General features: G+C 46.6%; 1 protein-coding gene and 1 long non-coding RNA gene across 9 annotated transcripts in view; both read right to left on the bottom strand.

Moving 5' to 3' along the window:
• The window catches only part of CRTC1 (CREB regulated transcription coactivator 1), a 61131-nt gene extending 45865 nt beyond the window's left edge, over window positions 1-15266 (bottom strand). For all 8 annotated transcript variants that reach the window (XM_085040467.1, XM_085040472.1, XM_085040468.1 and 5 more), the window contains exon 1: window positions 15088-15266. In XM_085040467.1, the coding sequence (XP_084896593.1) occupies window positions 15088-15264 (177 nt within the window). In that variant the 5' untranslated portion in view covers window positions 15265-15266. The remainder of the gene's footprint in view (window positions 1-15087) is intronic.
• Window positions 3762-4788, bottom strand: LOC146426090 (uncharacterized). Its single transcript, XR_014846273.1, has 3 exons — window positions 4695-4788; window positions 3907-4611; window positions 3762-3821 (listed from the first exon to the last, which is right to left on the bottom strand). It is a non-coding gene; the product is annotated as an uncharacterized LOC146426090 (long non-coding RNA).
• Window positions 15267-16727: the final 1461 nt, after the last annotated feature.

Genomic DNA, 16727 nt, shown 5'->3' with positions numbered 1-16727 from the left:
CAACTTTTCATTGCCACTTTTTGGGGGGAATAATCAACTTTTCACAGCCACTTTTTTTGGGAAATAATCAACTTTTCATTGCCACTGTTTTTTGAGTAATCAACTTTTCACTGCCAGTTTTTTGGGGGAATAATCAACTTCTCACAGACACTTTTTTGGGAGAATAATCAACTTTTCACAGCCACTTTTTTTGAGTAATCAACTTTTCACTGCCAGTTTTTTTGGGGAATAATCAACTTTTCACTGCCAGTTTTTTCAGGAACATTTAACTTTTCCCAGCCACTTTTTTGGGGAATAATCAACTTCTCATGGGGGAATAACCAACTTTTCACAGCCACTTTTTTAAGGAATAATCACCTTTTCAAGGAACGGCAATGCAGAGAGCACAGGCAGCTCCTTCACCCTCCCAGCCTCATTTACCAGAGCTAAAGAGGAGAGAAACTTTTTTTGGGGAATAATCAACTTTTCATGGCCACATTTTTGGGAACAGTCAACTTTTCCCAGCCACTTTTTTTGTGAATAACCAACTTTTCACTGCCAGTTTTTTTTGGGAATATTTAACTTTTCACTGCCACTTTTTTTGGGGAATAATCAACTTTTCATGGGGGAATAACCAACTTTTCACAGCCACTTTTTGGGAATAATCAACTTTTCACAGCCACTTTTTGGGAATAATCAACTTTTCACAGCCACTTTTTTTGTGAATAACCAACTTTTCCCTGCCACTTTTTTTGGGAATAATCAACTTTTCCCTGCCACTATTTTTGGGAATAATCACCTTTTCAAGGAACGCAATGCAGAGAGCACAGGCAGCTCCTTCACCCTCCCAGCCTCATTTATCAGAGCCAAAGAGGACAGAAACCTTTCCATTTCTCGGCTGTCCCGCTCAGGAAGAAGACAAACTTCCCCAAAGCCACCTCTTTCCTGCGCTCCGAGAGCAGCCAAAGCTCCGAAGGCACAGCTGTTCCTCCCAGCAAGAGCAGGAAAGGAAATGAAGGCTGAAGTTGGGAGGAAAAGGATAAATCCGCAGCGAGAGCAGCTGCTCTGCCTGCCCCGCTGGGGATCGCTGAGCTTCCAGCAGCAGCTTGGAACAAAATGGGGTTTTTTTGCAAGGATTTTGGGATTTTCGGTGTGTTTTCGGCGGGGAGGTTTGAAGGCTGGCTGTGGATGGAGGGAGGATAAAGCCAGGAGGTTTGTCTCATTCAACATGCCAAGGATGTTGGTGTGGTGGAGTGATGGATTTTGCCAAATCAGGGAGGCAAAAGTCTGCTAGGAACTTTTCACAGCCATTTTTTGGGGAATAATCGACTTTTCACAGCCACTTTTTGGGGAATAATCAACTTTTCACAGCCATTTTTGGGGGCATAATCAACTTTTCATGGGGGAATAACCAACTTTTCACAGCCACTTTTTGGGGAATAATCAACTTTTCACACCCACTTTTTGGGGAAATAATCAACTTTTCACTGCCACTTTTTTGGGGAATAATCAACTTTTCACAGCCACTTTTTGGGGAATAATCAACTTTTCACTGCCATTTTTGGGGAATAATCAACTTTTCACAGCCACTTTTTGGGGAATAATCAACTTTTCACAGCCACTTTTTGGGGAATAATCAACTTTTCACTGCCACTTTTTGGGAATAATCAACTTTTCACAGCCACTTTTTGGGGAATAATCAACTTTTCACTGCCACTTTTTGGGGAATAACCAACTTTTCACTGCCACTTTTTGGGGAATAATCAACTTTTCACTGCCATTTTTGGGGGCATAATCAACTTTTCATGGGAGAATAATCAACTTTTCACAGCCACTTTTTTGGGGAATAACCAACTTTTCACAACCACTTTTTTGGGAATAACCAACTTTTCACAGACTTTTTTTTTGGGGAACGAGGTGCAGATGACCCCAAGAAGCTGCAGAGGTGTGGAGTGACCTGGATGTGACCCCAGGCTGGCAGAATTGTTTATCATTATTTACTCCTCATCACCACAACTGGCACTGCTGAGGATTTGTTCCCTTTTGTTCCATTAGCCCATCGCCCTGGCAGCTCTCAGGCCAGCCCAGCACGGCCAGCAAGGACAAAAAATCAGGAAAAAGCCAAAAAAAAGGCATTTTTGGTGTGGTTTTTGGGGGTTTTTTTAAAGGGAAGGATGCTGTTGGGATTGTTTCTGCCACACTGAGATATTTCCCAAGCAGCTCCTCGCTCAGAACACAAATCAACTTTGATTTTTGGGCGTTTGGATTCTCAAAATCACAAATTTTTGGCATTTTTGTTGAGTGTTGGATTGTTTCTGCCACACTGAGATATTTCCCAAATTACTCCTCACTCAGAACACAAATCAGCCTTGATTTTCAGGGGTTTGGATTCTCAAAATCCCAAATTTTTGGCATTTTTGGTGTGGTTTTTGGGTTTTTTTTTAAAGGGAAGGAAGGTGTTGGAATTGTTTCTGCCACACTGAGATATTTCCCAATTAACTCCTCGCTCAGAACACAAATCAGCCTTGATTTTCGGGGGTTTGGATTCTCAAAATCACAGATTTTTGGCATTTTTGTTGTGGTTTTTGGGTTTTTTTTAAAGGGAAGGAAGCTGTTGGAATTGTTTCTGCCACACTGAGATATTTCCCAATTAACTCCTTGCTCAGAACACAAATCAGCCTTGATTTTCGGGGGTTTGGATTCTCAAAATCACAAATTTTTGGCATTTTTGTTGGTTTTTTTTAAGGGAAGGAAGCTGTTGTAAGATGTTGGGATTGTTTCTGCCACACTGAGATATTTCCCAATTAACTCCTCGCTCAGAACACAAATCAGCCTTGATTTTCGGGGGTTTGGATTCTCAAAATCACAAATTTTTGGCATTTTTGGTTTTTTTTTTAAAGGGAAGGAAGCTGTTGGAATTGTTTCTGCCACACTGAGATATTTCCCAAGCAGCTCCTCGCTCAGAACACAAATCAGCCTTGATTTTCGGGGATTTGGATTCTCAAAATCACAATTTTTTTTTGGTTTTGTCATTTTCCAATGTGCTAAAACACTCGGATTTTCTCCAAAATGTCAGGAATTACCTACAAATCTGGAGGTGACACATTTAGGGAGCAGAGCAGAGTTTCCCACCTCACACCAGTTCAGCACTGGGGAAGCAAAATTCTCCTTTTCCACCTCAGGGGATGAAACAGGAGCTCTCCAAATGCCATGAAAAACCAAACTGGGATTCAAAAAAATCTGGTTTTTTCATCATCAGAACAATGAAAACCGCCAGTCCCAGGGAGGCAGCTGACTTCAGACCTTATAAATCTGATTATTTTTGAGGTTATCTGATAGCTTTGCTCCCATCCTGCACTTCCAGTGGTTGACCAGGAAAATCCTGAATTCCAAAATCCTGCAACACCTGCAGGAAGCTCAGCAGCTGCTGGAAAACTTCCCCAAAATTAAGGCAGAACTGCAAATTCTGCGCTCTGGCAAAGAGGAAGGAGGTGATGGAGATCTTGTCTCCAGTCTGGGATAAGCAGAGGATTAGAGGGTAATTTCCACCCTTGGGATTTGGGGTGAAATCATGAAATTTGGGAAGGCTGGATGTCTGTGAGAATTGGGAGGAGAGGAGCACTTTTGGTTTGTTGGCATCAAACTTTGGTCACTTGGGTGAGTCGTGGAGCAGGGAACAGGGGGAAAAGCAACCCTAAAAACAACCCTAAGAACAACCCTAAAAACAAATCCCAAAAACAAACCCCAAAAACAAACCCCAAAAACAAACCTAAGAACAACCCCAAAAACAAACCTAAGAACAAACCTAAAAACAAATCCCAAAAACAACCCCAAAAACAAACCTAAAAACAACTCCAAAAACAACCCCCAAAAACGACCCTAAAAACAAACCCAGAAACAACCCTAAAAACAACCCTAAGAACAAACCCCAAAAAGGAGAGACACAGCTCTACCCCAGCATCTGAGGTGCAACACAGCACTCACTATAAAACAACCGAAAATCAATTTATCACAGATTAGCTGAGTTAGAAGGGATCCCATAAGGATGAACCTAAAATGAATTTATCACAGATTATACTGAGTTAAAAGGATCCCATCAGGATCAACCTAAAATGAATTTATCACAGAACAGGCTGAGTTAGAAGGGATCCACCAAGATGAATCTAAAATGAATTTATCCCAGAACAGGCTGAGTTAAACAGATCCCGTCAGGATCAGCCAAAAATGAATTTATCCCAGAACAGCTGAGTTAGAAGAGATCCATCAGGACAAACCCAAAATGAATTTATCCCAGAATAGCTGAGTTAAAAGTGTTAACCTAAAATGAATTTATCACAGAACAGCTGAGTTAAACAGATCCCATCAGGATCAGCCAAAAATGAATTTATCACAGAACAGCTGAGTTAGAAGAGATCCATCAGGATGAACCTAAAATGAATTTATCACAGCTAAGTTAAAGGGGTTAACCTAAAATGAATTTATCCCAGAACAGCTGAGTTAGAAGTGATCCACCAAGATGAACCTAAAATGAATTTATCCCAGAATAGCTGAGTTTAAAAGATCCTATCAGGATCAGCCAAAAATGAATTTATCCCAGAACAGCTGAGTTAGAAGAGATCCATCAGGACGAACCTAAAATGAATTTATCACAGCTGAGTTAAAGGGGTTAACCTAAAATGAATTTATCCCAGGATAGCTGAGTTAGAAGGGTTAACCAAAAATGAATTTATCCCAGAACAGCTGAGTTAGAAGGGTTAACCAAAAATGAATTTATCCCAGAACAGCTGAGTTAGAAGGCTTAACCCAAACTGATTTATCCCAGACTAGGCAGAGTTTAAAGGGCTCATCAGCATCCTCCAGCCCAGCTCCTGGCCCTGCACAGGACACCCCAAAAATCCCAACTCCCCGCTGCAATCCAACTAATCCTTTGCTAAAAAGCATTCCAGTCCAGTCAAATCAACCTCCTTCACCCGAGCTGAGCTCGTATTGATCAGCAGAGCTGAGCAGGAACCATCTGAGCCTCAGCCAAGCCCAGAGCTGCACTTTTAGCACTCCAGGAGAGCCAATTATTACTCATGAGTTCATGTTTTCTTCGCCTTCCTGTTGAAGAGATTATTTAAGGCCTCAAATCGCTTAACTGGATTGTTTTGTCCTGTTGTGAGTCATCTCCAAATTCCAAGGCCCCGTTAGGTTCTCCTGCAGGAGCTGCAGCTAACTCCCCAGCTCTCCTGAGCCGTAAAACTGGGAGGAAACGGAGCTGTAAAAATTCACAATTACCCCAGCCAGGACCTCTCTCCCCCCAGCTGCCTCTGCAGCTCCTGGGGAAGTGGGAAAAGTGGGAAAAAGTGGGAAAAGGGGGAAGATCTCCCACCCCAAACCTATTTACAGCCCTGCCCAAACCCACCGATCCTTTTTTCTAGTGAAAAGATCAACTCAGATCCTTTTTTCTAGTGAAAAGATCAACTCAGATCCTTTTTTCTAGTGAAAAGATCAACTCAGATCCTTTTTTCTAGTGAAAAGATCAACTCAGATCCTTTTTTCTAGTGAAAAGATCAACTCAGATCCTTTTTGCTTGTGAAAAGATCAACTCAGATCCTTTTTTCTTGTGAAAAGATCAACTCAGATCCTTTTTGCTCGTGAAAAGATCAACTCAGATCATTTTTTCTTGTTTTTTTTGGTGTTTTTTTGGTTGTTTTTTTGTGGTTTTTTTTGTGTCTAGTGAAAAGATCAACTCAGATCCTTTTTGCTCGTGAAAAGATCAACTCAGATCCTTTTTTTCTTGTGAATCTAAAGGAAACAAACTGGAGAGAGGAGGTTACAGCATTTAATCTGCCAGTTTTTTAGTCTTTAATTCTGTATTATTTGTTTTTTAAACTCTGAACAGCATTTAATGCTGCTGTTGTTTTTTTATTCTTTAATCCTATATTATTTACTTTTTAAACTCTGAACATCATTTAATGTTGCCACTGTTTTTTATTATTTATTTCTATATTATTTATTTTTTAAACTCTGAACAGCATTTAATGCTGCCATTGTTTTTTTATTCTTTATTTCTGTATTCTTTATTTTCTAAGCTCTGAACAGCGTTTAATGCTGCCGTTGTTTTTTATTCCTTATTTCTATATTATTTATTTTTAAACTCTGAACAGCATTTAATGCTGCCATTGTTTTTTTATTCTTTAATTCTATATTATTTATTTTTTAGACTCTGAACAGTGTTTAATGCTGCCATTGTTTTTTATTCTTTAATTCTATATTATTTATTTTCTAAGCTCTGAACAGCATTTAATGCTGCTGTTATTTTTTATTTCTATATTATTGATTTTATTTCGATATGATTGATTTTCTAAGCTCTGAACAGTGCCACCTCTTCACACCCAAACTTCCCTTTTCTCCCCGAAATGAATTAATATGAACCATGTGAGGGTTGAGGGTAAAGAACCACTAAGAACACACCTTGCAGAAGGCGAATAAATAAACAAATCCACAATAATAAAAAATAAAACTCAACACACAGAGCTGTGAGTCCGTGTTGAAAACCACTCTGCTATTTCTGGTGAACAAAGGTTTACTGTTCCAAACTTCACAGTCACAACTGAGCAGCAAAAACAGGATACAGCAAACTGGAGCCTTAAAATAGTGACTATTCTTCCGAGTTGTGCTCTATCGCCGGGCAGGGAGCCAAGCAAAGCTACAACAGCAAAAACCTGATTGCAGCTCTGAAAACAAAGCCCAGCTCAGTGCCACCCTCCTGCCTTCCCTGCCAGGTCTGCAGGGACAGGGAGGTGGGGAGAATTCAGTGGAAAGCAGAGCAGAGACCTCAAATAATTAATATAATTTATTATTTGATAGCCAGAAAGTTAATAATTCTCTCTAAGCTGTACTTCACTGTAGCTCAACACTTAATTTTTGTCGTTATTATTTTTGTCATCATTATTAGCTGATCAAAACCTTTCTTTTTCTCATCATTATTAGCTGACAAGGTGCTCCTAAAGAAACTACTCCTTCTGAGAATTTTTGATGGATATTTTTGATGGAGAAGGTCAGGAAGCAACCGGCCAGGTCAAAAAAAAGTTCCTAAACCATCCCTATTCCTCCTATTGAAACGCCTCAGAAAAGCTGAAATAAAAGCAGAGATGCCCTCATTAAGTAAGATAAAAATAGCTTTTATGTTCCATTTTTTATTTTTAGCTAAAGAATGAAAATGCAGTTATGTAACCCTACAAGGTTGGTAAATTAGGAGCCAAGCAGGGCATGTTTGCACTCTTTGGGGTTCAGGAGCAGCTCAGGCTGACCTGAGAGTGGCTAAAATCCGCAGAAATTTGTTTGGAGATTGAAAAATGTGGCATCAGACAACCCTCCAGGTATCAGAAATACCCAAACCACCACGGGAGCCCAAATTCTTCGAGTGCAAAAGGCTCATTCAGCACAAGCATCTCCCTGCTCCAGAGGAAAATCTAATTACAAGGAGAAGGTCAATCAGACCTCAGTTTGAATCTGAGCTGGCCGCTGGAAACTCGTGCAATATTTACGGTGTGAAATAAATATTAAATAAGATATTCTGTATCCCTCGGGAATACAATCTACACCGAGACTCTGCAAGGAATAAAAAGGTGAGAATTCAACGAACGGAACAATCCCTGCCTTCCCTTTTCCCACGGAGGTGTTTTATTCCTTTAATCCACCTTACAGATGTTGAAATATCACTTTGGAGGCTGCAGAGCTGGAAAAAAATCTCCTGCAGCCTGAGGTCTGAAGAGGCCCCATCCTGTCACCAACAACTGCTCCTCTGTCTGAGGTGGGAGCTATCACCAGCTGCCTGGAAATTCATATATTTCGGGATATCAACTCCAATTCCCTCCCCTCCGAGACCTCGGCCGTCCAAGGAAAATAATATCCACATAAATAGTAATAGCTGGGTATCAGAATTAATTGAAAATTCATCTAGCAGAGCTGCAGTGTGCAGTTAACACATCTTACTGGTGTGGAGTGATAAGTAAGTGTAGTAAAAACCCGGAGTGCAGCCCAGCAGGGAGAGCACAGAGGAGATTTTCCCAAATCATCAGGAAAAGTGATAGACCAGGCAAAGGGAGGAAAAGACACTTGGAGGAGATCTGCCTGTAAAGCTTTCAGACAAGGCTGTGGAATTATTGCTGCAGCCTGGAGCTGCAGCACTTCAGCCTCCTCCACTTCATTATTTAAGAGCTGGTTTTGGTGGGTGTGTGGTGTTGTTGTTTGATTGCAAAGGATTGTTCTGGTAGCACGGGGAGGAATTCGCAGCTCCCGAGAAATAAATTTGCAAAACGAGGTTGTTATCAGCGCTTGGTTACAAGTTTGTGATTTATGAAGTCCCAAAAAGGTGATCAGGAGGGGCTTTGGCAATGTTCACTTGGCTCCACAAGCACTGAGGGAGAGAAATCCTCATGGATTTCATGTCGGTGATACTCCTGGATATCACCAACAGCACGAAGGGGAAATCATTTCACACAAATCAAAGCAGCATTTTAAATATTCACTCCAGGCTCGGTCAGAGATGCTGATCTGAGCTAATGAGCTGAGAGAGAATGAGTTAATGAGGAATCCCAGAGTGGTTGGGGGTGGAAGGGACATTTCCCCCATCCAACCTGGCCTGGGACACTTCCAGGGATGGGAAAGCAAAGCCTTTGGGAACTCATTTGTTTAACAAAATGTGAGGAGTTGAGACAGAAAGGAAAACAGAGAAGCAGCAGCACTGAGGTCACAGCCGGTCAGTGTCACTGAATGAACTTTGTTCCCAAAAAACCCACCTGAGTGGGAATTTGCTGCTTTTCACTCCCTCATCCCAACCCCTCCAGCACAGCTACAAACACACCAGGCTGGAATTGCAGCCATCACACCAGCAACGGTGATTTAAACCAAAAAAATCTTATTTTCTTTGCTTTTTTTTTTTTAAATACAGCCTTACATTTGCTGCAAAGTGCCCTGAAGTCTACTTGAGTTTCAGCTGCTGCATTAGGCACAGAAATATCGATGCTGGTGTGGAGCAGAGCATTAGGAGAGATCGATGCTGTCGAGGCCAAACTGCCCTTCCCCTGCTCAGGGAAATGTTCCTTTGCACTTACAGGTGGATCATGGAGAACAGGGATAAATATTTAGAATTTAAGGCGTTTTGGTTAGATCCCTGTTGATCATTTTGGAGAGGATGCCTGTTTTTTTGACAAATTAGTGTGTGATTATCACTGCAATGGAAGTGCTCAATAACACTCGATAATTTCACAGAATCCCAGATTGGTTCAGGCTGGAAGGGACCTTAAAATCATCAACTTCCACCCCTGCCATGGGCATTTTTTAATTTAGCCTGATTAAATTAAATCAGGACTTTTTAAAATTAAACGTGGACTGAACACAGGAGTGAAATCTCCCACTGAAACCTGCCCAGAGCTGCTGCCTCAGCACAGCCCCTTTGATATTCCTAAAGTGCACCAAGTGCTTCCTAACCAAAATCAATGGCATCGATCAATTGATTATAAAATTGAGAACAAAGTGTTAGTGAGAGGAGCAGGGGGTTGATGGATGGCAGATTCAAACAAACGTTGTTTCCAAAGCAGAGCAGGTAACCCGAGATTGTTAGAAAAATAAAAATGTCGTTTACGCGATTCAAAAATTCGATAAGAGCTAATCTGATCGAGAAGGTAAAAATGGTTTCCAAGCCCACGTCCTCAAAAAACCACAACCATCTTCTGGGCTTTCCAAACCCTGGGGTTTCCCCCTCCTTTTCCTCTGTGCTGGGAAGAACATTTTTTTTTTTTTCCGTTCCATCTCACAGATCCTGAAGATAGTTTGCCCTCAGGGCACATTGCAGCAAAAATCATTTTTCAAAAAAAAATCAAAAATCATTTTTCTCAAATATTCTTGAGAACTCCTCTGAGTGGATCTGTTTGGTGGGGTGAAGTTTTACCCACGCAGAGATCCTCCTTCACCTCTGTCCAGCACAGAACTCAGATGAAACAACACCAACCCCTCCTGTCCCCTGAGGGTTTTGTCACCTCTGCACCTCCCACAGGCACAGCTGGAACTCAAAGACAGCGCTACAAATTTTCATTTTTTACTAGAAAACCGAGAAAATCAGTATCAACACCGTTCAGTGTAACCACAGGCCCAGCTCCCCCCTGCACCATCACCTTCACAGCTTGTTTTTAAGGGGAAAACCCCAAATCAACCCCAAAAGGATGGGGAGAACTGACTGCACCTCACCTTGAGAACAAATCCTCCTGCTGAACGAGCACCTTCTACAAATGCAAATCACCACCCAGCGCTGCTGCTAAATAAAACCCAAAGGCAGCAGCAGCCGGAGCTGAGTCCCACATGTTCACCCTGCGAATTACAACCAGCGAGCACCCAAAATGCAGCAGTTGTACAATCCAGCCTCACGTGCTCCCAGATCCTTCCCAGCTCTGCTACATCATCCTCACCCAGGGAATTTGGCCACAGCTAGACTGTGTCCAGCAGCAGCTGTGCTGTGTGGGAGTGATGGGACAATCAGTAAAAAAGTCATTGTCTCCTTGAAAAAAAAATAAATCAACCCGACAAAAGCCGGCTGGGTTTGCCAGAAGAAGCCTTGCCCTGCAGTTTCCCAGGATGGCACATGGGAGCTCGCTGGGTGTTTACCTTGGACAGCTCAGGCAGCCTGGGGAGAGCCAAGGGTTGCACAAGAACAGAGATTCTTTGTGCCCTGGCAGCTCACCTCTGCCTCTCACCCTGCTGGTTTGCAAACGTTCTTTCAAAGAATTCCGGGCGCTGCCCTGTGAAGGCTGAGATGTCACAGCCAGAGCTGGTGGCACCTGGAGCATCTCTGGGGTTCCCAAACCCCCTGGGCTGGTTTGGGTCTCATTTCAGGGTGGCAGCAAAGCTCACAGACAAGAGGAGACAACCTCAGGCTTTCCAGGATGGACATCAGCAGGAATTCCTCCATGGAAAGGTGGGCAGGAGCTGCCCAGGGGGGTTTGGTGTCCCCAACCCTGCAGGTGTCCCAGGATGTGGCACTGAGTGCTCTGGGTTTGGGACAAGGTGGGCAGTGACAGGTTGGACTCGATGGGTTTGCAGAGCTTTTCCAACCTCAGTGATCCTGAATTCATCACAGACATCAGTGATGAAGCCTAAATCACCTATTTCTTGGTCTGGCAATGTGCAAATTCAGGGGTGCAAACTTTGTATCTGGGAACGTTAATGAAGAAAAAAATACTCTCCAGAGCTTGAAAAATTCACATTTGTGTTTGGAGAGAAACTGACTTTTAACTCGAGCTGCCAGCTGAAATATCAATCTCCGTGCTAGGAGGGCTCAGTCCTGATTTTGATGCATTTCTTTAATATCTCTCAGACATTCAAAACCACCCTGATGTCATCAGGAATTTCTTTTGTATCACATTATTTAATAAAAACCTGCTGAAGACATCAGGAACCACTGCAGCTCTGTATCACCATCATCATCATCATTAGTGTTTCTCGTTTTTAAAAGCAGATTAGCATTTCTGATTGAACTAAGCTTTTAAATACTGTTTTGCATATTATCTACATCCAGCGCTGAGCTGGGGATGTGCAAAGAGACATTTTGATCTCTTCCACAGCCAACAGGAACTAGAAAACCACTGAGTGTCTCATATTTAAAGTACAAATTTCGTGGCAGGGGGACGTGTGTGGGTTTTACACACACACACAGTTACAAACTAGAGGGCTTGACTTTATTTTTATTTAATTTTGCTTCAATCAAGTGGTCATCTACGCCAGTAGAACACATTTCACTTGACAAAATTGAACTACAACAGGATTTTGTATTAAAATTAAAGTATCAACACTGATTTTTCATTTCACGTGTGTTTTGGGAACTCACAAAAGCCACACAGGACTGTGGACAACACCTGAAAACACACAGGCAAAGGGTGATGAGATTTTGCACAATGTTTTCAAACATCACCATGAACCTGAGTTTAATTCCCTGGGTTTGCTCCAGGGCAGGTGGGGCAGGGAAACAGCACCCACTGGGAGGTTTTTGGAGGTTTTTTACCTTTTTTTAGCCAGGTGAGACTGCAAGGCCCATCAGAGGGAGCTCAAACAGAGCTTGGGCTGAAAGCCCTCAAAATTAAGTGATTTTAACTATGGATATTAAAAATCAGCAATCCTGGAAACCTGAGAAAAATCTCCAAGTGAACAAGAACCACCCTTAAAATGCAGGTCCCAAATTGTCTTTAAAAATCTTATGTTTTTTTAGCATTTCAAGAGTCACATCTTGAAGAGCTCAGCACTACCTGCGTTAGCTGCACACTAATTTTTCGTTAATTACAATTTGAAAGGGCAGCATCAGCCTTGGATGAGTAAATAGATGCATCAAAGCATCCCTGGGCTGAGTTACACCAGGAATTGAGAGAAGTCTTGGTAAACAACCCCAGAAATCAGTGCAGCCCTGCAATTCCAAGCCTCACAGAAAAAAAAAAAAAAAGGGAAGAAAAAAGGAGCAGAGCCACAAACAAAAAACAGGAGTCAATGTCACCGAGAAAAAAAAAAAAAATAACTCCCCCTCTCCTCTCCTCACCCACTTTGTTACTATGGGACTGGCAGAAAGCTCTGGATTATAAACACCAAGGTCCCACTCACAAGACAATTAAGCAGCTCCAGAGCTTCCATCGACCACCCACCTCCGCTCTGCGCAAGGTCTGCGCCTCCCAGCAGAGCTGAAATGCCAAAAAATCCACTCTGCCAGCTGAAAAACAGGACTGGGCTGCTCCACGCAACGGGGAAACCCTCTGGGAAACAAAGTTGTTTCGTGCTCAAAGGAATTTTTGGGGTTTTTTTTGGTGGGGGTAATGAAGGAGGGGTTGGTATCACATTCTGGTGAGAGAGATGCATCAGAATTTTAAAACCCAAACAGCATAAATAGGTGGAAGATGACCAAGAGAGAAAGGAAGCTCAGAGGAGGAGCAGTGAATTTCTGCCTCTGCTCTGACCAGTAACCAACAATAAAGCAGACAAGATGGTAAACATTGCAAAAAAGACAATTACTAATAATGAAAAGGCAACAGAAATGTTGGGCTGCTTCCACCAACTGAGCAAGGCGTTTTCAAACTGACAGCAACGTGCTGCTTGCCAAATGAAAATGAGAGCAAACAGCAAAGTTGTGCTTAACCCCTTTTTGCTTTCATGCTGCATTTTAAATCCAGATGAAATCATGGAATTTGAAAGAAAAAGTCCACAAAGGAGACATTTTACTCAGCTCTCCGGTCAGTGTTTCCATCACTTCAGTACCCAGAATGCTCAGAAAAGTTATTCATCTTGGGTTCTTTCCTCAAAACCAGGTTCTTGAAAGTGTGATGGGTTTCCAAGTGCAAAACCTGGGCTGGGAGCACTCGGATTTGGGAGGAACTGCAATGGGACTGAGGAGAAATGAATTTGGATTCCCACTTCTCTCGCAGAAGGTGAGTTTTGAATGTGTGAGTTAATTGAAGGCCAACCTGTAATTGCAGATTCCGAGAATTCCCTCAGGAACACCCAGCTCTGACCACCAAAATCCCGGGATATTGAGCCACACAGGTGGGAAAAACAACTCGATTCCAGCGACTAAAACACCTCCAAATTATCCTCACTGTGGTGCCAAGCAACTCCAGCAGGAACTCCAAGAGCATCCAACATGCAGGTGAGCATGAGAGGAGCTCCAGCCTCACACCTTTCCTTCACATCCAACCAGCAGCACCACCGATTCAAAACAAATATTTACCCTCTCCTGACACGGGGGAATAAAAGGAAACGTTTCACTGCAAACCCAACTGAGTGTTCCCTCCTTCCCGCAAAGCTCCGGTCGCAAACAAGCTCGTAAATTTTCTCGAAACAGTTAAAAACAAAACACTGACACGAGCAGGTGAGACGAGAACAGAACAGCTCTGACATCCCTGAATCCGGACCAGAAAAAGCATCTCGTGCCCGGAAAGCACATTGGTTCTGCCGGGAATTTCTGCTGCTGGGCTTTGCAGAGACATCAGCAGCCAAGGGAAGGCTTTGGAAGTGCAGCGATTTGCACCGAGGGCAGCTGGAGAGGAACGGGAACAACAGCGGCCAGGAGAGCAGCTCCAGCCGTGGGTGAATCGGGGATGCTCCGGGGGGCTCTGCGGACCCCAGCGGGCTCTGCCCCGGGCTGGGGAAACACGGCGAGGAGGGAACAACCACACACCTGCTGGGAGCTGCGAGCCAAGCTCAGCCCCGGCCTGTCCCGGGATAAAGAGCTGGGAATCCTCCCCAGGAGGGTAAAGGATCCGGGATTGCTCAGAGCCGGGATTGTCCCGGGATAAAGAGCTGGGAATCCTCCCGGCCAGGCTGGAGAATCAGAGATTGCCCAGAGCCGGGACTGTCCCGGGATAAAGAGCTGGGAATCCTCCCCAGGAGGGTGAAGGATCCGGGATTGCCCAGAGCCCGGAGTGTCCCGGGATAAAGAGCTGGGAATCCTCCCGGCCAGGCTGAAGGATCCGGGATTGCCCAGAGCCGGGACCGTGCCGGGATGGGGAGCAGGGCCCTGCTCGGATCGGGGATACAGCCAGCATCTCCTCAGATCCCGCTGAAGGAATGAAATCCTCCAGAGCCGGGCCTGTCCGGAGGTGATGGAGCGGGATCCCCCCTCAGAGCCGGGCCTGTCCCGCCGTGATGCACCCGGGATCGCCCCTCGCACACCGGCACAGCATCCGGGATCCCCGTCCGCCCCGGGGCCTGTCCCGGTGTGACGAGCCGGGACCCTCCTCTGGTCCCCCCCGCCGCAGCCCAGCCCGGCGCAGCCCCCTCCCCGCCGGGCCCGCTGCCCCGGGGCCGCCCCCCGCGGCAGGTGTCGGTCTCCGGAGGATGCCGCGGGCCCGGTGGGCCCCGGTGGGCCCCGGTGGGCGGCGCGGGCCGGGCCCGGCGCGGCGGAACCGGGCGTGGGGGGGAACGGGGGCCGTGAGGGGGGCTGAGGAGAGCCGCCCGCCCCCGCCAGGGGGCGCTGCCCGCCCCGCCCGCCGCGCGCCGCCGCTGCCCCCGGCCCGAGGGGCTCCGCGGGGGGGGCGCCGCCCCTCACACCCCCCGCCCGCCTCGGCCGGGGGCGGCGGCGCCCAGGCTCACCCGGTGCGCGCGGGTCAGGCTCAGGTCCTTCATGACCTCCTCGAAGGCCGCCGTCTCCTCCGCCTGCTTCTGGTTGTGCAGCGCGATCTTCTCGCTGAATTTCCGCGGGTTGTTCGAGGCCGCCATCTTCCCCCGTCCGCATCCCCCTCCCCGCGGCCGAGGGGGGGCGGCGCGCATGCGCCGGCGCAGGGAGGGGGGGAGGCGGCAGGGCGCGTGCGCGGCGGCGGCGGCGGGGCGGGAGGGGGCGGTGAGGGGGCGGAGGGTGCGCATGCGCGGGGCGGGAGCGCGCGGGAGGCGCGGGGAGGGAGGGAGGGGAGCGCGCGTGCGCGTGCGCGGGCTGGGCTGGGGCTGCCCCGGGGCGGGAGCGCGCATGGGGCGCGATGGTGATGGGCACGGGCACTGTCCGTGTGCCTGTCCCGATCCTGGTCATTGTCCCTGTCCCCAGCCCCATCCCGGTCACTGTCCCCATCCCTGTCTGTGTCCCTGTCCCGATTCCGATCCCTGTCCCCATCCCCGTCCCTGTTCTTGTCCCCATACCTGTCTGTGTCCCGATTCCGGTCCCTGTCCCTGTGCCATCCCTGTCCCTGTGCCATCCCTGTCCCTATCCCCATCCCTGTTCCTGTCCGCCATCCCTGTCTGTGTCCCGATTCCGATTGCTGTCCCCGTTCCCATCCCTGTCCCCACCCCTGTCCCTGTCCCATCCCTATCCCTGTTCCTGTCCCGATCCTGGTCCTTGTACCTGTTCCTGTTCCTGTCCTCATCCCTGTCTGTGTCCCTGTCCCGATCCTGGTCACTGTCCCTGTTCCTGTCCTCATCCCTGTCCCTCATCCCTGTCCCCATCCCTGTCCCTCATCCCCATCCCTGTTCCCATCCCGGTCCTCCATCCCTGTCTCTGTCCTGGTCCCGATCCCGGTCTTACATCCCTGTCTCTGTCCCTGTCTGTGTCCCTGTCCCGTGTCCCTGTCCCCAATCCCTGTCCCTGTCCCCAGTCCCATCCTCATCTCTGTCCCTCGTCCCTATTCCCCTCTCTGTCCCCATCCCTGTCCCTGTCCCTCTGCAGTGGCTGCTCATTGTCCTGCTGAGAAATCCACCTCAGCGCTGCTCCCACCTCACTGAAGTGACACAAACTCAGGAGGTGCCTCACTCTGCCCAGCAGCAGTTCGTGTGAAATCACCTGGAGCTGCAAACAGCCAACCCTGAGTTCTCCTGCTCGCCTCCACTGATGGCTTTTTAATCCCTTCAGCAGCAAAATGGGGCTTTGGACTGGCAGGTGAACATCTGTGCTGAGGATGGGCTGGGCAGGAGCTGGAATTGCACCTGGATGTGAAGCAGAGCATCCCAGGATCGTGGAATGGTTTGGGATGGAAGGAGCTTAAAGCTCATCCTGCCATGGCAGGGACACTTTGCACTGTCACCTGGGTGTGAAGCAGAGCATCCCAGGGTCGTGGTGCTGCTCCATCGAGAGCCAGGAGTAATTAACAATTAACAATCCCCCCATAATGAGGAGGGAGTTGGGAACAGGGTCCTGCCTTATCGTGAAACTTCAACGCTCAAAAGGACCACCTGGGCTTTTATCACATCCTGGGGTCTTCCTGTTGTCACCTGCCGCTGTTGTCACCTGCCTGTCCCTTGTCACTTGT

The sequence above is a fragment of the Lichenostomus cassidix genome, chromosome 28, assembly GCF_008360975.1.
Source record: "Lichenostomus cassidix isolate B80296 chromosome 28, HeHo_3.0, whole genome shotgun sequence".
Classification (NCBI taxonomy): Eukaryota; Metazoa; Chordata; class Aves; order Passeriformes; family Meliphagidae; genus Lichenostomus; species Lichenostomus cassidix.
This window is presented reverse-complemented; position numbering and strand designations above follow the sequence as displayed.